Genomic DNA, 21,240 nt, shown 5'->3' on the forward strand with positions numbered 1-21,240 from the left:
TTCTATGGTAACCCCGTCCCGTGTGTCCGTGTCCCCCCCGCCCCCCATTCCCCCCTCCCTCCTTTTGGGGGTGCTTACCGCCGTCTCCATGGAAACCCCGACCCCGTTTTGGGGCGCTGCCCGTCTCCATGGTAACCCCGGCGCCGCCGGGCGGGAAGGGGCGGGCGGCGGCGGGAGGCGGCGGCGGCGGGAGCCCCGGCCCGGCCCCGGTCCCAGCCCCCGGCGCGGTCCCGGCCCCGCGCGCCCCCGGCGGCTCCGCTCGGCCGTGCCGGTGGATGCGGCCGGGCCCCGGCGGGGCCGAGCCGCCCGCGATGTCGGACCCGAGCTGCTGGGGAGCCGCCCCGCCCGGTTACCGGGGCCAGCGGGCCGCCGGCGCCCTGCTTCAGCGTTCCAAGAGGTACCGGGCGGCGGGGGCCCTGCACCGGGGGCGGGGGGGGGCAGCGGGCTGCGTGGTTTGGGGAGGGCTTTGCAGCGGGGGGGGGGGGGGAGCACCGGGGTGCGTGGGTTTGGGGGCGGGGGGCGTGCATGGCGGGGTGCCCACGGGAGTGCATGGATGGGGGGGGTGTCTTTCCACCGGCGGGGCGCCCCGGGGTGTATGGGGGGGGGTGCACAGCAGGGAGGCACCCCGGGATGCGGGGGGGTGGGCCGTGCACCGGGGGGTGCACGGGTTGGGGTGTCTTTGCACCAAGGGTGCACCCTGGGGTGTGTGGTTTGGAGGGGCTGTGCACCGTGGGTGCATCATTTTGGGGGGTGCTGTGCACTGAGGGTGCATCATTTTGGGGGGTGCTGTGCACTGAGGGTGCATCCTCAGAGCCCCGAGGTTGCCTGGGGTGGGCTGGGCTGGGCTGGGCACCAGGGGTGGGGGGGGGGGGGGAGAGGGCGTTCGTTTGGAGCCCAGTGCCATGGGGGGTGCAGAGCTTAGGGTCCCGGGGCATGTTTCGGGGTGCTGGGCGCCAGTCCCGGGGGTGGTGTGGGTTGGGTCTCTTTGCAGCGGGGTGCATGTCAGGGGGGGGGTTCTTGCATGCACAAGGGGGAAATACCCCTGTTAGTCCTTGTGCCAAGGTAGGCATCGCACTGATGGGACGTGTCCCATGCGGTGACGTGTCCTGAGCCAGGGTGAGAGTCCCCAGGGTGCCCGGCGGGGTGGGAAGGGGCCAGTCCCTTGCAGCCAGCCATGGGCAGGACTATGGGGGGGGGGGCGCAAAGGGCTCACACACCCTTCGGCGGTGGGGCTGGGGGCAGTGTCGGGGGCTGCTGCATAAATGGGGTGCTAGGGGGGCTACCCCAGCTCTCCAGCTGCAACGTTAGGCTTGGCACAGGCAGGTAGGTGGGACGTGTCCCCAAGAAGGGGAACAGGCAGCACTGCCGGCCCTGCGAGAGATGCGATGAGCACCCGCTGAGCCCCTCGGGTGCAGGCGGTGGAGGCTGGCACCTCCATCCAGCAGATTTGGGGTGCTGTAGCCAGCCCAGGCATAAAACCCTTCCACAGCTTTATATAAAAAAGGTGTTTAAGACAGTGCGGAGGCAGAGGGGAGATATTCCCATTGTGAATGTCTTTTAATAATACTGTGGGCTGGCACAAAGCGACACGGTTGCTTAGCAAATGAATCCATCCAGCGCCAATCCCGGCCCCGGAAAGGTGCCTTGCTTCGCCTGACCTGCTTGAATTACAGTTGCCGGCACGCGAGGACGGGTGAGCAGGACCCTTAATAAATGAGAAAAGGCGTTGGATGGGATTTTCCAACCTGGAGTGGCTGAGCCGGGGGGCCCTGGGAGAAACGTGTAATTGGAGAGATGATCTAGGCAGTCATCTGTCTCCAGCTGAGCATGATGAGGCTGTAATTCTCATGAAGGGCAGAGGATTTGCTCTTCTTTCATCGGTATTCCTAGAATCCACGGCGAGAACCGGTCTGGCCTATTTTACAGCAGGCAGAAAGCATATGGTGTTATTTAGTGGGATTAAGAGGTCTGAGAGATCCTAATTTCCCGCGGGGGGATGCTGAGATGGCCGGCGCGGGGCAGGACGGCTGGTGGTTCGGTGGCTGACGGTGCTCTTCTCCGTGGATGCCACCCGTGGCTGTTCACACCTCGCACACCACAGAAAAATGTGCCAGCAGACGTAACAGGTACCGTTTCCTACCCACTAATGGGAAACTGCGGCACGGGGACGCGCAGGGATGCGTCCTAAGGAGCAAGGCGGTTTATTTAGGCTGTTTTCTTGCAGTGCAAAGAAATAAATAAGTCTCGACACGACTTGGTACTCCGCGATTCCCTGCGAGGATTTGGGATTTTGCTCTTGGGAGGTGCCCGGTGCGTTGCTCAGTGCTCCGGGGCGGGTTAATAAGAGCATCCGCAGCGCCAGGCTCTCGGCTGGGGTGGGAAGAGGGGTCAGGACGGCTCTGTGGAGCGATGCCGGGCGCCTGGTGAGGTTGTGAAGATGCGGTGCGGTTGTGCATGGCCCGTGCCAGGCAGTGTGGTGCATTTCACCATCCAGACCCTGGTCCCCAGCCTCCCCCATCCCAGCCTCCCCCATCCCAGCCTCCATTCCCGGAGGCAGCCGAGTTCAGCGCCATCAGAAGTCATGGAGAAGAAATGTCACGGAAAAACTTGGGATGCAGCTGCTTGGTTCGGCAGGTTCCAACGCTAAACACAAACTTATCCTACTGGAAAGTGATTTTTCCAGGACGTGGTGATCCATGGCACTTCCCCAAATCTCCAGGCACGTGAGTGCCATGCGCCTGTTTGGGGGATATGGAGGAAAAACGTTGTCTGCAGCCATGCAAAGAAGGGAGCCGGGAGTGCCGACTCGTGCTCTTAATCACGCAGCCGGGAGCGGAGCCGCCCGCTTGTACTTTGAGACTGCGCCCGCTCCCTTATCGGCCTGACCCTGCCCTCGCAGCCACGCTGCTCCCACCACCCTGCACGCGCTTTGCCCCAAACCGCCGGCTTTCTGCCCGGTATTCACCCAACGGCGGTGCCCAGCACCGGGCTGACATCTGACACACGATGCTCTACCGTCCTGGGAAGTTTTTAGGGGTCGGATCCTGCGGGAGAGTAGCGGGATGCTGCAGTCCCTCTGTGCATTTCCCGGTGATGGCCCTGCCTACGGCTGGGTGGTTTAGCGTGACCCTTGGTACTGCACGATGCTGACTCCTTGCCACCCAACGCCGCTCACCCGCATCTTGGCAGAGCCATTTGCCGGTTAGAAACATCAGTGTTGTGCTGCGCAGCCAGATCCTGCCCTTCCCACAGCTCCGAGGAGGCAGCCTGCGGGAAGCTGCCAGATTTTGCTCTGTCTCCTGCCTGAGGACATCCCGGCCATGCCGTGCCGAGGCTGGGTGCTGGCACGGGTGCCGGCAGGCAGCGGGAGGTGCCGGTTCGTCCTTGCAGGCAGCCTCGGGACGGGTGACACGTTATTTTGCTCCAGGCTTCGGGGTCACACCGGCTGTCACACACTTTCCGCATCCTTTGAAATAAGTGCTGGATGGCAACGGCAGCGCCGAGGCCCAGGCAGCCTCAGCACGAGCAGCGCAGGAGATGCTGACGACGATTTTCCACTCCATTTTTGGTACCAAATGTGCAGTTAGGTGATGGAGGCAAATAGGGCAGCAGCTCTAGCTCCTGCCTTCAGGGCTCGGCGGCTCGTCTCTACCCCGAGGCTTGTTTCTAGCCCGAGGTTTCCGTGCCGTGAAGGATGGGAACCAGCTGTAGATGATGCATCAGGCGAAGGGGGGTTAAAGTGGCGCAAGATGGTTGCGGAGCTGAGGGTGGAGCGCGCGGAAACAGGAAACGTCGGCCTCCCTCTGTGTCACCGTTACTGGAACTTGCTTCACTAAAGGTTTGTCTTCACTTCCAAAATGAAACCGAGCAAGCAGGAGCAAGCCCCTCATCCCCTGGGATGTCCCCCCCTGAAAGACACAGACGCACGTGCACCCCGGTCCCCGCGGCAGGACCGAATGGTGAAGCAACGCCAAAGCTGGCTGCTGGCTGCAGCCCTCCTGCTTGTGCCGCTTCGGTGGCAGAGCGGGTTTGCTTGCAATGCCTCAGTTTCCCATCCGGCACACAGAGCCGGCGGCGGCAAGAGGCTGTGGTTTGCTTTTGCTCCAGGGGTGGGTGCTGGGCTGTGAATTTGCAGCTATAGGTGCTGCAATTGGTGTTCAAGCCTGTGTTTAAGCAAGAAAAGCAAACGGAGGGGCCAGGCAGCGGCAGGAAGGGGTGAATGGTTGGGGGGGGAGGGGAGGGGGAAGATTTCTGCCTCCCCCCTGGCATCACCGCTCAGCTCCGGCACTGAGCAGGAGGCTCCGAGCCATCCGAAACCACTGCAGCTCCGGGTGAGCTCAGGGCGGTCGGGGGGTGGGTGTCCTGTGGAGGCACCCAGGCACCCCTCATCCTGGGTGCAGGGAGGGTGCAGCCGGCAGAGGAGGCTTTTGCGGGGGCCCTAAGCAGCCTCCTCGGTCGCCGGCTTGCCCAAGATCTTCAGTCTCAAGCAGAAAAGTTGGGGCTCCTGGTTTTAGGGTGGGAGCAGGAGGAGCCCTGCGGCGGGGGAGACGCCAGCGGGAGGTGACGGGGTGCCAGGCGTTGCGTGCGGAGCTCTGGCCGTGCGTGCAGAGCTCTGACCACGTGTCGCCGGCGTTGACCGTGCATCGGTGCCATGTACATCCGTCTGGAGGGACGGCGTGTTGCGACATGCCATCCTTTGCACCCCGGATACTGCATCTGCCGTCCTCTTCTGGTTTTGGGATCCGGGGAGAATCCCTTCGCCCCAGGTTCATCCTCTCAATTTTGCGGGTGTATCTGGCCGCGGCGTGATGTTAAACGACGTCCTTTAATTAGTGGCATCCACGCAGGTTCCTGTTCCCAGCCTGGCGAGGAAATTCAGCGTCACCTTTGCAGAATTTGCAGCCCAAGGAAATGCAGATAGAGGAAAGGGGAGGTCGTCCTTGTGCTTGCATGCCAGCTAGCACCGGGTTCTGCTCTGTGGATATCTGCAGTTCCCTCTCTGCGGAGTGAAAGAGAACTTAAATGAACCCATCGTATTTTAAAAGGCGTTGAAATGGGCTGCGGACGGCAGGAGTGGGGCCGCAGCATCCCTGCGGGCAGGTGGGCTTTTCGAGCCTGGGCCACACTTGCAAGGCAGCCTTGGGCTCGGTGCTTGGAGAAGGGCTGAAAGGAAAGGAAAAAGGAAATTCCTGCAAGAAGGACTGAAATCTTGTGAGTTGGGAGAGTGGGAATGGAGACGGTGATATGGAGATCCGGCCCTTGCGGTCGTGGCCTTTGGGTTGTTCCAGAGGAGCTCTGTGGGATGCCGGAGAGTGCGGCACTGGGATGGGAGGGTTGGGGTGTCGAGGTGCCAGCGCCGTCAGCGTGGACCCGTGCGTGGTGCTGCTTTTCACCTGGCGTCAGCGCACGAGGCTTCCTCCTGCTGCCTGCCGGAGCGCGGCCGAGCCGGACCTTTGCCGGGGCATCGCAAATGCCCAGCGACACCGCAAAGTCTCAGGGGGTCGGGGACCAACTGTCCTCCCCACTGTGACAGGGGGACCACCGAGTGTAGGGAGGTTTATAGGAACTGGGGGCATTTTCCATGCCATGGAGCAGGTCGGGTTGTGGCCGCTTGGCATTTCCATCACTTCCTCCTTTTACATCCCTTTTTCTATTCCTGCCCTCGGCGCATTGCCCAAGGGGCCGCCTGCCTCTGCCCTCCCCAGCGAGCCAAAACCAGAAGTGGGACCTCGATGAGATGGTTCGTCGTTAAAAATAACCCCGTCGGCCCGTCTCCGGCAGCATTGAACCGGGGACGGATCTTCCCTGCGGCAGGAGATCCGTAATCGATGGGGTGATGGCAGCCGTGTCCCCTGGCACAGGGCATCACGTACAAGCGGACCCGTATGTGCCCGAGCCCATCCAGGCCTGCCCGTCCTTTGCTTCCCCAAATTAATTCCCTCTTTTTCTTCCCTAGTTGCCGAAGCAGCAATAGGAAGAGCTTAGTGGTGGGCACCCCCTCTCCGACCCTCTCGCGGCCTCTCTCCCCGCTCTCCGTGCCGACAGGTAAGGGATGTGCCAGGGGATGGGTTGAGCATCTCCCAAAATTACCCAAATATTTTGGAGGGTAACCCTTCTGCTTCTGCAGCACCTTGTTAGTAGCAGTGGGCTGGCTCCCGGCCGCGGGTGCCTTTTCCAGGAGGGAATAGCTTGGGAAGCGATTTACCCCCTCTTTCCCCTGAAGGAGCAGCCCGCGGCACCCCGGGCATCGCACTGGGGAGGGTATCGGGGTGACTTTTCCCCCTTTCTCCCCGCAGCCGGGAGCAGCCCCTTGGACAGCCCACGCAACTTCTCCGCCAGCACCTCCATCAACTTCCCCTTCGCTCGCAGGTGAGCTCCCGGCCCCGCTCCCAGACCATTAATATTCACTAATAATGATAATTCACCAGCTGGGACTGTTCTGTTGATCTCAAGTGATTTGTTTTGATTTTTTTTGCTTTTTTTCTCCCTGATTTTTGGTCTGGTGTTGTTTGCTCTGCCGTGACCGGTGCCTCCCACCACCCCAGCCATGCTCCTCGGACTGACAGGCGAGTACTGGGCACGGGCTGGGGCTGCGTTCTGGGGAGATGTCTGCTCCGCATCGGCACGGCCCTTCTTTGTGTGCATCCCTGGGCAGGAGATTTTGCTCTGGAACCGGGCTCCCTGCAGCTCCGGGATCAGAAATATCCCTGTTCCCATCACGCCGTCCCCAGCCACGAGCTCAGCCCCAGCTCGGACCCGCTCCGAGCACTCCTGATGGATGCTTGGCAGATGTCCGGGGACGGATGCTCGGCCGGGTCCCCGCAGAGGCCGATCTTGCTGCATCCTCTCCCCAGCCCGCGCTGCTTGAGGCACAGACGCCAAAATCCTGTTTAACTAATTAATTAATTGCACACATGGGGGCGGGCGGCTGATTTTAACCCATCGATCGTCACGTGGGAAAAAGCTGGGAGCTTACGGATGGTTTTCACGCTTGTAACAGAGTGAGAAGCCCAATTGCGGGGCTGGGGGTTTGCGAGCCTGCCGGCGGCGAGGGCACACGGTGGTGCCGGTGCCGGATCCGGCACCCTGCCAGCTCCTGCCGTCCTTGGCCCTGCAAAGGAAACGGCAGCGGGAGGTGAAGGGCCTCGTCTTGACCTGGACATTGCCCCATCCATTAGAAACGTCTCCAAGAGGAAGCATTCGCCTACGTATGAGCGGTTGCCTTCCTGTTTATAAGCGGGCTCTGCTCCGCGGCGCCTGTTGTCTCAGCACCGGTCTTGAGGAATCCCGATTTCTCATAGAACAAAGTCCCAGAAGGCTGAATTTTGCTCTAACTAAAGATCAGATTCTTGAGGGTTTGGTTTTTTTTTTTTCCCTGTCTGAAACGGATTCGCCACCCGACCAAGCCCCAGCGCTGTCCCTTCACGGGGACCCTGCTCGCTGTCCCCGTCCCCGTGGACGCCTGCATGCCGGGGTTGCAGAGCAGCCCCCCTCACCTGCAAACCCCTCTTATTTCAGTCCATTCTGAAAAGAGGTTTCAAGGCTTTATTATTCAAGCCAAACCTGCGTCCTCTTCCCCATCTTTATCGCTCTGACGTTATTTATTTGCATTTAGATGTTGGTTTTTTTCCTGTATGTGATCGGCACGTTTGCATTCGCAGGGCTGATGGCAGAAGGTGGTCACTGGCTTCGCTACCCTCCTCTGGCTATGGGACCAACACCCCCAGCTCCACTGTCTCGGTAACGTTTGCTTTCTCATGGCAGCAGGCGAGAAGAACCTAAACCCCTTGATTTTTGGTGAAATGCCTCCCGAGCCCCGCGGCGTCGGTTCCTAGGCAGCCCCTCCGTTCCTAGAGGACCGTGTGCTTTAGCTGCATTGTGCTTTCCAAATGTGCTTTTAAGAAAGCCGTAGAGCTCGGCTAACGGCTTACAGCATCCCTGGGTATTACGGCATCCCTGCGTGTCACAGGTCGAGCGTGCACGGGGGGCATCCCGACCGTGCGGGGGAATGGCTGGGCAGGAGCCGCCCGGCACACTGCGGGTACAAGGGATGGGGGGGTCAGCGGAGCTGGACTGAGTGGGAGAGTGGGAAGTTTGGGGTGGGAGTGGGCAGCGCAGACCTCCCCGGGCTGGCCTTGCCGTCCGTATTTCACGTTATCGAGCACAGAGCGTGCTGCCCATCAGTGTTTCCAGCCTCCTAAAAGGCTTCGAGGAATATTTTCCTCGTGGGCTTGCTGGTTTCCACCCCGCTGCCGGAAAGCGCGGATCCATCTCCTGATCCCCCCCCCCCCCGTGTCTGTCCTTCTTTACAGTCGTCTTCGTCCTCCCAGGAGCGCCTGCACCAGCTGCCGTACCAGCCCACCCCCGATGAGCTGCATTTCCTTTCCAAGCATTTCCGCAGTACGGAGAGCGTCATGGACGAGGAGGGGCGGCACTCGCCCTGCCTGCGCCCACGATCCAGGAGCCTCAGGTACGGCACCCACTGCGGGGAGTACCCACGGCGCTGCCGGGATGATGCACCGGGTGCCGGCACATCCGGCGCATCCTCTGCCCTCTCGTGAGCTGTTCCTGGGATGTCCTGGTCCTGCTAAGCCCGTCCCAAGGTGCTGACCCCGATACGGGTTTTCCCCTTGCAGGGGAGTGGAGAAGCTATGGCTTGAGGTTGTAGATGCCCCATCCCGGGAAATATTCCAGGTCAGGTTGGACGGGGCTCTGAGCAACCTGATCTAGTGGAAGATGTCCCTGCTCATTGCAGGGGGTTGGACTAGACGACCTTTAAAGGTCCCTTCCAACCCAAACCATTCCATGAGTCTATGATTCTACGATCCTAAGCTCCATGATTTTGGGCATTAGGGTCTGGTTCTCAGCATCCTCTCGGCTGTCGGGATGTGGCATTGCTCTCCTGGCAGCAGACAACACCTGAGAGTGAGGTTTCCTGGGGCTGAAGCTGGAGAAAGTGAGATTTGTTCCAAAATAGTTGGCTCGCAGCTTCTTGCTCAATTGTCTCAAAGGTTCTGGTGGAGAGAAGGGGACCACCGAGCAGAAGCGGTGGCCGTCCTTGCAGGGCACGGCTGGGAGGCCACTGGCCTGACCTGCCATTAAAAGGTTAAAAAAAATCCCATTTCTGGGCTTGGGTGGGGAAACATCACCTGTGTTTGCTGGGGCTGAGCATCAGCCTGGCCTTTGCCTCTGCAAAACACAAGGAGCGCAGGTGGACAGGCATTTGTGGGCTGGAGAGAGGAAAATTTGGAGAGAGCATCAAGCCAGTGGCCATAACATTGTACGAGCTGACCCTACGGACCTGCTGAGCTCCGCGTTGCTGCTCCAAGACCATGTCCCACGCAAGGAACCGGTCACGTTTCCGCTTGTCCAGCACCAGGAGCCTGTGCTTTTTACAGGGGATGTTTCGGTTAAATCCTCTTTTCCCACTGAAAAAGCTCCAGACCCTCTTTGCACTGGAGGCAGACCCATAGCCCTGCGTGTTGCTGGCTGAAATTTCATTAAAATCAGATTAATTATCTGACAGGGTTCTGTAGGTGGCAAGGTTTTCATCGAGGAGATGCCAGCTCTGCGGTCGGCACGGCACGGCACGGCAAAGGCTGAGCTGGGGCTGGGCTGGGGCTGGCAGCGAGTGGCTTCGGTCTGGTTTTAATCACCACATTTATTATATAGCGGTTAATGAGTTTCTGGCTGCTCCTACGACTTGCTTTGCATAACAGGATCACCAGGCAGGGGCCTGAGAGAGGCAATGTCGGGTGAAGGTAAGAGAGAAGCCTTGTTTAATGAAGGTCCCTGTGTCCACCACGGGGTTTGGTTGGGGTTTTATTTGCTGGTGAGCTGCAAAAAGGGCAACGATGGTGAGAAATTGTGGGATCCAGAGGAAGGAAAGGATGCGCTCGCTCTTCAAAGCCAAGTGACTGATGCACCAGCCTCTCAGCTCTGGATTTTCAAGTGACTTGAGTTTGAAGACCTGGGTCTGTGGGAGGTTAGCCTTCCCTGGACCAGGTCCCAGAGACCTTCAGATCCACGCACGGTGGGAGGGATGCTGCTGGAAGTGCTGGCCCAAGGCTGATGGTTCCGCTCGGATGAGCTTTAACCGCTTGGGATCAGGAGTTAGGAGGAGGAAGCAAATTGCTCTTCAGGGGTAGTAGCTATTGCATAGATGTAAATGACTTGGACCTCGTAACGCAACTGGTTTCCTCCCTCCGCAGCCCTGGACGGACGAGTGGAACGTTTGATAACGAGGTTGTGATGATGAACCATGTCTACAAGGAGCGGTTCCCCAAGGTACCTGCTGGGACTGGGGAGGACGAGCATGTTAGCGCCTCCGCGGCATCGTGACAGCATCTTCTCCAGAACAACCTCTTCTCTGTACTGGAATGTAGAATGCATGGGTAGATATACCAGGGAGTGTTGGAGGACGCTGGAGACATGGTCATGAACCGGGGAGGCAAGGGACCTGCGGGTCTGCATCATCACACATGCAGGCAGAGGTCTCTGGAGACTTTGGTGGAGCTTTTCCAGCCTGCTGGAAGCTGGGTCCCAGGTGGGACCAGGATGTGCGCGTGGATATTGGAGCTGTGGGAGGTGGTAGTATGAGATCTCGGCTGGCCAAACCCAAGGCATGGTACGGGGGCACGTGTTCCTGGACATCACCATCCATTCTGCCTTGCAGGCCACAGCCCAAATGGAAGAGCGTCTGCAGGACACCATCACAAACTTCTCTCCAAGCAGCACTCTGCCGCTGGCGGACGGGGTGCTGGGCTTCATCCACCACCAGATCATCGAGCTGGCCCGCGACTGCCTGGCAAAGTCCCAGGGAGCTCTCATCACCTCCCGCTACTTCATGGAGCTGCAGGAGAAACTCGAGAAGATGCTCCGAGATGTGAGTACGGGGCAGTTCCCTGCCCAGTGTCATCTCCTGAGGCCACCGATAGATGCCTGGCTTCTGTCTCCTCTCTGGCAGGCTCAGGAGCGTTCGGAGAGCGAGGAGGTGAAGTTCATCGACCAACTGGTGAGGAAGCTGCTGATCATCATCTCCCGTCCTGCTCGCCTTCTGGAGTGCCTGGTAAGACGTGGCAGCTCCTGATGTGTCTTGCCTTTCATGGTCCACGCCCACCTCCTTTCCGGGCAGGCGCAGACCATGAAAGACAAGGCATCTTCTCACCACCTTGCCTGGTCCACCACGGGAACTGCTGCTCCTCACCATCCTGGCCTGGCTGTAGCAAGGAGCTAAGACCATTCGTAGCATTAAAGCCATTTCTCGGAGGGGAGAAGCTGGTTTTTCATAGCTGAGTAGGGAGATGTGAACTTCTTGGGAAGCTTTCTCATCCATTTTCAGGGGGTTTTTTTCAGCTGTTGTGCTGAATTTCTAAAGCACTCGCCTTTGTGCTGTGGTTCCTGCAGCTGGAAGAAGGAGCTCATGGGGCTTCATTTTTTTCCATCAACCCTTGACATGGGGAACGATGGTAGAAACAGCAGCAGAGCATTTAGCTTTCTCCTGCAAGCACCCAGAGCCCGTCCCCAATTACAGATGTCACCTGCAAGGCTTAGAGGAAAGGCTTAACTTTGCAAAGTCTTGCTCCTCAACTGTTCTTGGTTTTCCCCGTCCAGGAGTTTGACCCGGAGGAGTTTTACCATCTCCTGGAAGCTGCAGAAGGACACGCCAAAGTTGGCCAGGGAATAAAGACCGATATTCCCCGATACATCATCAGCCAACTGGGGCTCGTCAAGGACCCGCTGGAGGGTAGGGAACCACTTGGGTTGGTGGCCCCGAGGTCTGCAGCGGGATGTGGACTCCCAGTTTGGCCACCGGCAAGTGTGAACGAGCACTGGGAGGTGGCAGGGGGACCAGCAGGGCTGAGCTGGTGTCACGGGGTGGGTCACAGCAGGACCAGGACAGTGTCCAAGTCTCCCGGCCAGCCCCACATCCCTCATTAGTGCTCCCAACATGTTCAGCAAAGCAGATTAAGCTCAAGAACGCTTAATCCATAGGAAGCCATGGACGCGGGGGGGAACCATAATCCCTGAACAACACGGGAATGACTATGGAAAAAAGAGAATTATATAAGTGTTTAACCTCGTGTTGAACCTCTTAACGCCATGACCTGAATTTCTCCATACAATAGCTCAAGCAAAGCGTGTGGCTAAATCCCCGCGGGATCTCCGAGTTTGGAGGGAAAGTGGTTGGTGGGGCTTATTTTGGTGGGGGTTGAGCACGAAGAAGGTGAAAACCGTCTCTGTCTTCTGCAGAAATGGTCCAGCTGGATCACTTCGACAGCGGGAACACCATCACGCCGGAGAACGATGACGCCTGTGAGGTGCGTGTGGTCCTACCTGCGTGTCCCACCTGCTGCCTCCAGCTTCGTCCTGCCTCACCCCACACCAAAGCTCCTTGCAGCAACTCCTCTGCTATCTTAGGCTGGGAGATGTTAATTCGGTTTGTCCCCAAGGGTGACTGCTGTATTCAGGTGTAATATCTCACAGTCCCTCAACCGGCTTCTTGAGTGGACAGAGCTCAGAGTGGGCTCTTGATCTGCAGAGCATCTTGGTCTTCTGGTTTGGGGTTTGTGGCTGAAGAGGGCTCAGGGAGGGATGTCCTCTGGCAGCGAGGAGCACTCAGAGGTGATAGGTGATGGTGCTCAGTGAATTCCTGCCTGCACTCAGAGCACCGGCACGCTGGGAAACATTAAAAACCTTCCGTGTCTTCTTCAGAGCCAGCCTTCAGCCACTGCTCCTCGGAGGAAGCCCTGCGAGGGGGACTTTGAGACCATCAAGCTGATCAGCAATGGGGCTTACGGGTGAGTTGTGAAGTTCCTAACACTTGTCTCCATCTGTAAACGTCTCCAAAGTCCTCCCTGTCCAAGCCCCGTGGTGCTGCGTGGTCGGTCCTGGTGGTTGGAGGACATGTTTTGAGGTCCAGCCATTTTGCTCTCTCCTAGGGCCGTGTACCTGGTGAGGCACAGGGAGACGCGGCAGCGCTTCGCCTTGAAGAAAATCAACAAGCAGAACCTCATCCTGAGGAACCAGATCCAGCAGGTTTTCGTGGAGAGGGACATCCTCACCTTCGCAGAGAACCCCTTCGTGGTCAGCATGTTCTGCTCCTTCGAGACAAAGCGACATCTCTGCATGGTGATGGAGTACGTGGAAGGTGAGAGCGGGATTCGGGGCTGGAGGGAGGGGGCAATATCAATGTCTGAGCACTGAGGACACCACCTGGACATCTGCCCTGCTTTGCTCCAGGGAGTGGAGGGAAGCATGAGGAGATGCTTTGGTGATCCTGACTGTCACCTTGATGAGGGTGGTGGCCGTGCTCACCTAGGAGAGTGTTTGTGCCCCGTGCCCAGGGATCAGCGCCGTTCCACGGAGGGACAGGAGGGTCTGGCTGGGAGCCTGCCTGGCAGGAGAGGCAGCATAGCCCTGCCCGCTGACCTCCCTGCCTTCTCTGAGCCCCCCATGCTCAGGAGGACCCGTGTCCCCGCAGGGGGGGATTGTGCCACGTTGCTGAAGAACATGGGCCCACTGCCCGTCGACATGGCGAAGATGTACTTCGCCGAGACTGTTCTCGCGCTGGAGTATCTCCACAACTACGGCATCGTCCACCGGGACCTCAAACCCGACAAGTGAGGACAGGGGTCAGGTCTGAACAAGGACAGGGTTGGGTTTGGGTGGGAATGGGAGAGGGACTGATCCAAGCCAAGAGGGTAAGGCAGAATGAGGTCATGGGTTTTGGTGCCCAAAGACCTGGTTCTTTGCCGTTGCACCAGGACCAGAGGTCTTGGGGTCCGGCTGGTCCTGCCCAGGTCTCCCCAGAAGCAAACGGCATCATCACGGGGCATCTGTCTTCTCTTACAGTTTGCTCATCACCTCCATGGGCCACATAAAGCTGACAGACTTTGGTCTGTCAAAGATCGGCTTGATGAACATGACCACAAACCTCTACGAAGGGCATATGGAGAAGGACACTCGGGAGTTCGTGGACAAGCAGGTAGGAGGTCCTGCTCCGCTTGGCCTATCTGCCATCGCCAGGGACCAGGAGAGCCTTGGGACTTGTTGCAAAGGTCATTGCAGAGGTGTCAGCTGCTGCTTCCCACGCAGGTGTGTGGCACTCCAGAGTACATCGCCCCAGAAGTCATCCTCATACAGGGCTACGGGAAGCCCGTCGACTGGTGGGCCATGGGCATCATCCTCTACGAGTTCCTGGTGGGCTGTGTCCCCTTCTTCGGAGACACCCCTGAGGAGCTCTTCGGGCAGGTCATCAGCGGTGAGTGTCGGTGGCAACTTTGCTCCTCGGTTCGCTCTTCCCAGCAGTTCATGGCTTGTCCTTAACACGTGGAGAGCTTCGTTCCTTCATTTCATACTCGGTTGAACAGCCAGGAGGCTCCTCAAGCTTTGATTTCCCGGTTTGGGAGGGTGCTTTCATCTGCTGCGGCTCCTGGGGGACTTTCCTCTTGCTCAGAAGTGACTTATCCTGTGACCTCGCATCGTCACAGCCCCCGTTGTGTCCAAGCCCCCTCTTCCAGCCACTCCAAACTCCTCTTCCTTTTTCCTTGCAGATGAAATTATGTGGCCGGAAGGGGACGAGGCTCTTCCCGCGGACGCCCAGGACCTGATCACACGGTTGCTGAGACAGTGTCCCCTCGAGCGCTTGGGCACCGGTACGCGTGGCAGCCCCGGCACAGCGCTCGGGGGGTGACCTGGCACCCTAATTCACGTCAAGCCATTTTCTGAAACCAAAGCGTGTCCTGTCACGTTTAGGATGCTCGGAGGAGGTCCCCTGCTTGGGGTTCACCCCGGGAAGGCAGCACAGGGATCTGATCCATCCTATTTTAAGCCATTTGCTCTGCATGGAGGAGAGACCATGCCGTTTGGGATGGAAGCAGGAGCATCCCGGATCCCGCCCTGTCCCCCTGATGCGGGTTTCTCTGCCTGGCAGGGGGTGCGCACGAGGTGAAGCACCATTCCTTCTTCCTCCACCTGGACTGGAACGGGCTGCTGCGGCAGAAGGCCGAGTTCATCCCCCAGCTGGAGTCAGAGGACGACACCAGCTACTTCGACAGTGAGGCCAAATCCATCCCCTTTTCCCCTGCCTCTGCCAATCCGTTATCCCAGCTGCAGGTCGGATGCTCCTGCGGGAGATGAAGATCTCCTGGGTGAAGTCGGTCGCTTTACAACCGAAGCCGCGAAACAGATGCAATCCTTTTTCCAGGCTGCTCAGCCTTACCAAAACCCTTAATTTTTCACCCCCAGACTTCCCTGGGATTTGGGACCGGGCTGTCAGCCACAATACAGCTCCCTGTGGCTGCAGGTCCCAGTGGGGCCGTGCGGGCAGGCAGGACGCGGTGTGTTGCAGGCAGGGTGACAGCCCTGCCTGCTCTGGCTCTTGGTTTCAGCTCGCTCCGAGAGGTACCGCCACTTGGATTCGGAGGATGAAGAAACCAACGACGAGGAATCGTCCGTGGAGATCGGGCAGTTCTCCTCCTGCTCCCATCGCTTCAGCAAGGTGCTCTAATCCCTCCTCTGGCATCCAAAATGACGGGTGCCACGGCCGGCGCGGTTGTGCCGAGCATCGGTGTCCTGGTGGACGCTGGAGCACCTGGATTCCCAAATTTCTGCTCCTTGCTGACGGCTCATCTCCTCCTCAGGTGTACAGCAGCTCCGAATTCCTGGCGGCTCACTCCAACCTCAGCCTCTCGTCCTCCGATCGGAGTCACAGCGAGGACAAAGAGGAGCGATGGGACAGGCACTCGGGAGACGAGGACAGGAGCCGGCTGTCGGGCACAGAGCCCCGGTGCGTGCTGAGACGGGGGATGCAACGCTGATGTGGGTTTGTGCCAGTGCCGAGGGTTTGTGCCGGTGCTGAGGGTTTGTACCAGCACCGAGGGTTCGCAGAGGGTGTCGGTGGGTCGTGTCCTGGGGTGCTGCAGCGGCTCGGTGCCATCCCCTTCGCCCATCTTTGGTTGTCCCGAGCCCTCCTGCTCTCCCCACGCAGGCTCCGCTCCTGGACGTCCTGCAGCTCCACGCCATTCACCTCCCGGCATGAGCGAAGCCGCAGCCCTGCCGCGCTACCCAGCACCTACAGCCTTGACACCATGCCCAAGTTTGCCTTCTCCTCGGAGGATGAAAGCCCTTGCGTGGCGTCCTCCAAGCCGGAGAGACCCAAGTTTGTGCTGGGAGACCCCGACGCGGGGACCGGCAGCACAGTGAAGCCGTCGGCATTATCCGGTGTGTAGGCTGTGGGTGCTGGTGCGGGATGCTCCGGCGGCAGCCAGAGTCCCACAGGGCATGGGGGTGGCTTCTCAACATCCCCAAACTCTCCCTCCTCCCCTCTGAGCAGCCGATCTCGTCAGCCTGAACCGCATCCGCCTCCGGAGCAACAGCACCGGCACCAAAAACTCGACTCCCCGGGGCCTGGAGCTGGGCGGGAGCCGTCGGCTGAGCAGCCAGAAGGATGTGCCGGATAGGCAGAGAAGCTCGACGGGTGGCCGTGTCCCCAAATCCGCCTCCGTCTCAGCCCTGTCCCTCATCATCACATCAGGTCTGTGTGCCACGCGGTTTATCCTGCCGGATGGCGGCTGCCACATGGTTTTCCCAGGCTGAGCCAGCTTCTCCCGCTTGCAGACGACTTCAGCGGTGGCACCCTGATAAGCCCCATCTCCCCCCACTCCCTCTCGTCCAACCCCTCTTCCCGTGACTCCTCCCCAAGCCGAGACTCATCCCTCGCCATCGCCAGCCTGCGGCCCCCCATCATCATCCACAGCTCGGGCAAGAAGTACGGTTTCACCCTGCGAGCCATCCGCGTCTACATGGGGGACAGTGACATCTATACCGTCCACCATATGGTCTGGGTACGTGGTCGGGGCTCCACGTGGGGAGGGACCGGTGGTGCCAGACACCACATTTCCCGATCGGAAAACCCCGGGAGGAAACTTAGGCTCGCATCCGAATAAAATCTTGGTCTTTCGATTGCAGAGCGTGGAAGAGGGGAGCCCTGCGCAGGAAGCGGGGCTGAGAGCGGGCGATCTCATCACGCATGTGAACGGCGAATCGGTGCTGGGTTTAGTTCACCGGGACGTCGTGGAGCTGCTGCTGAAGGTAGGTGACCGGCGTCACACTGCTCGCCCGGCTGGCTCCCAGCGCTGGTGCGTTGGTCCTGCGGCTCCCTGGCATCGCCTCTGCCGACAGCCAAGGCAGAAGCCGGTTCGGATCCGGTGCTTGGACTGCAGCAACTCATTTTCTGCCCCTCAGAGCGGGAATAAAGTGGCCCTGCGGACCACGGCCCTGGAGAACACCTCCATTAAAATCGGCCCCGCTCGGAAAAACAGCTCCAAGACGAGGATGGCGCGGAGGAGTAAGAAGAGCAGGAAAAGGGACGGCCAGGACCGGTGGGTAGAACTGGGGTGGGATAAAATGGCATTTGTCCCGGGGTGTCCTTGGAGCTGGGGGGGGGGATGCTCCAGCTCTGCCATACTGGGGGGTCCAGCGGGGTCCGGCCCTGCCGGCACCAGCTTGGCAGACTCACGGCCACCAGCCTTAAGGAGAAGCCGAGGCTCTTCCTTTTCCCACCACCTTTGTCCCCCCCCCCCCACCAGGAGAAAATCCCTTTTCAAGAAGATCTCCAAGCAGTCGTCGGTCCTGCACACCAGCCGCAGCTTCTCCTCCGGTCTCCATCATTCGCTGTCCTCCAGCGAAAGCCTCCCGGAGTCCCCCACGCACAGCCTGTCCCCGGGTCCCGCGACACCCTGCCGCAGCCCCGCACCCGACCTGCCCCCAGGTACCCCAACCCGCGACGGCGGGGGGATATTAGCTCTGGGCATGGCGGGGGTGCCACACGTCCCTCCATCCCTCGCGGTGACTTGTTTCTCTTTGTGCGACAGATGCTGTGTCCCCGCAGAGCACCTCTCCCTCCTCCAGCACCCCAACGTCACCCGCCGGCCACGTGCGCCCCAGCTCCCTGCACGGGCTGGCACCCAAACTGGGTGGGCAACGCTACAAAGTGGGACGTCGCAAATCCACCAGCAGCATCCCCCCCTCGCCCCTTGCCTGCACCCCTTCCTCAGCCCAGCGCCCGCCTTCTCCCCAACGCTCCCCATCCCCGCTCTCAGGGTACCCCAAAACCCCCCATTCCTTCCAGGGTAAGACCCTGTCCCCCCCCACCATCGTCCGGCAGAACTCACGACCCCGCAGCACCGACTGCCCCCGCTCCCCCCTCCTCAAACGTGTCCAGTCGGCCGAGAAGATCGTCACCATCCTGGCGGAGAAGAAAACCGGCAGCGGCCGCAAGCTGGGACTGGAGATGCCTGCAATGGACGGGGAGGCCATCGGGGAGGGCGAAGCACTGGCGTACCCCGGAGAGCACGGTTATCACCCTGTCGGCTCCCGGCTGGTGGACAGGCACGACCGGGACCAGGAGATGGTGGTCATGCGGCGCTTGAACCTCTCCGAGCGTCGGGACTCCTTCAAGAAGCAAGAAGCAGTTCAAGAAGTGAGTTTCGATGAGCCAGAGCCGGTGCCGGCAAGCGAAGACGGCAGCAAGAGCGAAGCCGGGCAGGGTGCAGCTCTCCGGTGCGGCGGCACGGAGCCGAAGCCGAAGCCCAGCCCAGTTCCGCAGATCGCGGTGCAGGGCTCCGAGAGCGACGAGCAGGAGCCGGCGGCGGTCGAGTGGGAATGCCAGGGCTCCTACCCCATCGGCAACGCCGAGCAGCCGGATGGCAGCATCTCCTCGCTGCGGCGGGATGGATGTGAGCATTGGGACCGCGGCTCCCGGCAGCAACGGAACTGTGGGGAGAGAGTAACCGTCCACCGGCAACCGCCCTGGGTGCCGCCGGCACTGCCAGCACGGGGCCAGGAGCCGGCGGGTGCTCAGCTCCCGGCACCCCGGGGCAGTGCATGGAGTGGGGCCAAGCACGCCTGAGCCCCACGCCGGCACACGGGGATGGTTCAGGCTCCCCGCGGCATCCCACCGCCTCCCCGAAAAACCCATCCTGCGCGGCGTATCCATGAGGTAAACATCCCCGGAGCTGTTTTGGACGTCGGCGCTGGCCGGGCTGGCTGCGCCCCGGCACTTCGCCTCCCCCGAAGGCTTTTTGTACTCCCTGAAAGATGCTCATATTTTTATAGAGACGCGGGAGCTTTTCCGGCGGCGGCGTTTCCCCGGCAGGGCCCCAACCTTTGTGTATAGAAAGGACTCGATGCAAATATTCGTTAATTAATTTATTACTTTTATAAGCTAAAGGGGCAGTGCGGGACCGTCGCAGGGTCTGACCCGGCCCCGGGGGGTCCCAGGCTTTTCCGTGCAGCTCCCAGCTCCCAGCCGGATGACACGACGTTTTCTAACCTTGCAAAGACCCACTTGCTTTTCCCCACTTTTTAACTTTGGTTTTAGCTGGAAACACCCCAAATCTCCTAAGAAACCCCCCATCGGGGGGGTAATTGTAATATTTAAAATAAAAAAAAAACCACCAAACCCACAGCAACATCCCCCGAACGCTGGCGGTCCGAGCTGGGATGCGTACGGGTGATTTTACGTGCATATGGTTCATCATATAACGATGTGTATGGTTCATTTTATAAGCGTATAGCGGATGTAAAGGTTTTAATTTTTTTTTTTTTTTTTTTTTTATTCGGAGCCTTTTGGAGCCACCCGACTCCACTGGCCCTTCCAGGCGGGAAAAGCAGAGACCTCCCTGCGGCGTCAGCAATCGGATGTGAATATTAACGGAATTTTTAGGGTCGGGTTTTGCTCTTTGCATTCCTTCTGCCACCACATCCCACGGTGTTCATCAGCTGGTGCATACAGACATCCGTGAAAAGCCAATATTTCTTTTTTTAAAAAAAACAAACCCAACCCAGCGAGCGCCTGTGCTGCTTCTTCATTTGTAATTTGGAAATTTCACCCCCCTTTTTCCCCCCCGTCGCTTTTTATCCAACAAACTACGGCTCAACCCGGCATTTCCCTCCTATTTCTACTGTTTTCTATGATATAAATGTTTCCGTTTGATAATGCATGTACTGGCTTTTCTCCCCGCTGCGGTTTGCCGCCCCGGTGCTTTGAGCACCGTGCCGGTGACGGGGGGAACCGTTCCCGGTTTTCCGACCCCCCTGCCGTCGGGCATCGCCGCGCCACCGCCGGTGAGTGCGTCTCCTACCCCGAAGCAGCCGGCGGATTTTTCGGCTGCATGTTGGATTATTTTGTGTGCGTGCGGTTTGTGCCAGGCTCCGTATCCTGCTTCTCCCCCCGTTAAACCGGCGCCGTTTACCCCCCCAAAACAAGCAGCCGGAATTGCTCGACGTTTCCTTTGCTTCTTCCTCCGCCATCTGTATTAAGGTCTCGGGAAGGCAGCGGGGTTTGGGGGAGACACTGGGCACCCCCTGCCCACCGGCACCGCGGGAAAGGGGGCTCAGCCACACACCGGCAGCATGGATACGGCGGGAAAAGGATTTTTTTAACGGAAAATGTCTTAAAAGCCAAGGGGACCGTGTCTTCCTCCCCAGCGCACAGCTCTCTTCTTACCTTCGGGAAGTTTTCTGTTGTATTAAAATTGTTCCTTGCGATGACCCGCGGCGTGGTGTCTGCAGCTGAGGGGGCTGGATTCGGCGCTGCCGGCACCGGAGCAGGGCTGGGCAGGGAGCACCCGCTGCATGGGGTGATGGCGAGGGGTAAAGGGGGGCTGGTGGGTGTCAGAGCTGCCCCGGCTCACCGGGGCTCTGCTCACCTGGCAGGCGGGGAGGGCTGGGGGAACGCGGCCCCGCCAGCAGCACGCCTGGCACCGAGCCTGGCTCCCGGGCCTGGATTGTGGGTGCCCGGTGCAGCCCCGGGGCAGTGCCCCATGCCCGGTGTAGTCCCGGTGCAGTGCTGGTGCCCAGTGCAGTCCCGGGGCAATGCCCCATGCCCGGGGCAGTCACGGTGCCCGGTGCAGTCCCGGGGCAGTGCCCCATGCCCGGGGCAGTGCCCCATGCCCGGTGCAGTCCCGGTGCAGTGCCCCATGCCCGGTGCAGTGCCCCATGCCCGGGGCAGTCCCGGTGCCCGGTGCAGTCCCGGTGCAGTGCCCCATGCCCGGTGCAGTGCCCCATGCCCGGGGCAGCCCCGGGGCAGTGCCCCATGCCCGGGGCAGTCCCGGTGCCCGGTGCAGTCCCGGGGCAGTGCCCCATGCCCGGTGCAGTGCCCCATGCCCGGTGCAGTCCCGGTGCCCGGGGCAGTCCCGGGGCAGTGCCCCATGCCCGGTGCAGTGCCCCATGCCC

At 60.0% G+C, this 21,240-nt stretch overlaps 1 protein-coding gene across 8 annotated transcripts in view; it reads left to right on the forward strand.

Annotated features, from left to right (window-relative positions):
• MAST3 (microtubule associated serine/threonine kinase 3) overlaps positions 1-20,556 on the forward strand; it is a 40,341-nt gene extending 19,785 nt beyond the window's left edge. For 3 of the 8 annotated variants that reach the window (XM_076359355.1, XM_076359354.1, XM_076359351.1), the window contains exons 3-28: positions 5,957-6,045; positions 6,297-6,369; positions 6,546-6,566; positions 7,662-7,740; positions 8,313-8,470; positions 10,212-10,287; positions 10,676-10,885; positions 10,967-11,068; positions 11,614-11,746; positions 12,253-12,320; positions 12,715-12,800; positions 12,942-13,150; positions 13,484-13,622; positions 13,855-13,987; positions 14,098-14,263; positions 14,556-14,657; positions 14,936-15,058; positions 15,393-15,502; positions 15,645-15,790; positions 15,992-16,224; positions 16,337-16,537; positions 16,621-16,847; positions 16,972-17,094; positions 17,248-17,384; positions 17,592-17,773; positions 17,877-19,717. In XM_076359355.1, coding sequence (XP_076215470.1) covers positions 5,957-6,045; positions 6,297-6,369; positions 6,546-6,566; positions 7,662-7,740; positions 8,313-8,470; positions 10,212-10,287; positions 10,676-10,885; positions 10,967-11,068; positions 11,614-11,746; positions 12,253-12,320; positions 12,715-12,800; positions 12,942-13,150; positions 13,484-13,622; positions 13,855-13,987; positions 14,098-14,263; positions 14,556-14,657; positions 14,936-15,058; positions 15,393-15,502; positions 15,645-15,790; positions 15,992-16,224; positions 16,337-16,537; positions 16,621-16,847; positions 16,972-17,094; positions 17,248-17,384; positions 17,592-17,773; positions 17,877-18,913 — 4,363 coding nt within the window. In that variant the 3' untranslated portion in view covers positions 18,914-19,717. Of the gene's footprint in view, positions 1-275; positions 398-5,956; positions 6,046-6,296; positions 6,370-6,545; positions 6,567-7,661; positions 7,741-8,312; positions 8,471-10,211; positions 10,288-10,675; positions 10,886-10,966; positions 11,069-11,613; positions 11,747-12,252; positions 12,321-12,714; positions 12,801-12,941; positions 13,151-13,483; positions 13,623-13,854; positions 13,988-14,097; positions 14,264-14,555; positions 14,658-14,935; positions 15,059-15,392; positions 15,503-15,644; positions 15,791-15,991; positions 16,225-16,336; positions 16,538-16,620; positions 16,848-16,971; positions 17,095-17,247; positions 17,385-17,591; positions 17,774-17,876 lie in introns of those variants that run through there. The other 5 variants (XM_076359357.1, XM_076359353.1, XM_076359359.1 and 2 more) reach the window with 4 other exon arrangements.
• Positions 20,557-21,240: the final 684 nt, after the last annotated feature.

Source organism: Aptenodytes patagonicus, chromosome 25, assembly GCF_965638725.1.
Source record: "Aptenodytes patagonicus chromosome 25, bAptPat1.pri.cur, whole genome shotgun sequence".
NCBI classification, from domain to species: Eukaryota; Metazoa; Chordata; class Aves; order Sphenisciformes; family Spheniscidae; genus Aptenodytes; species Aptenodytes patagonicus.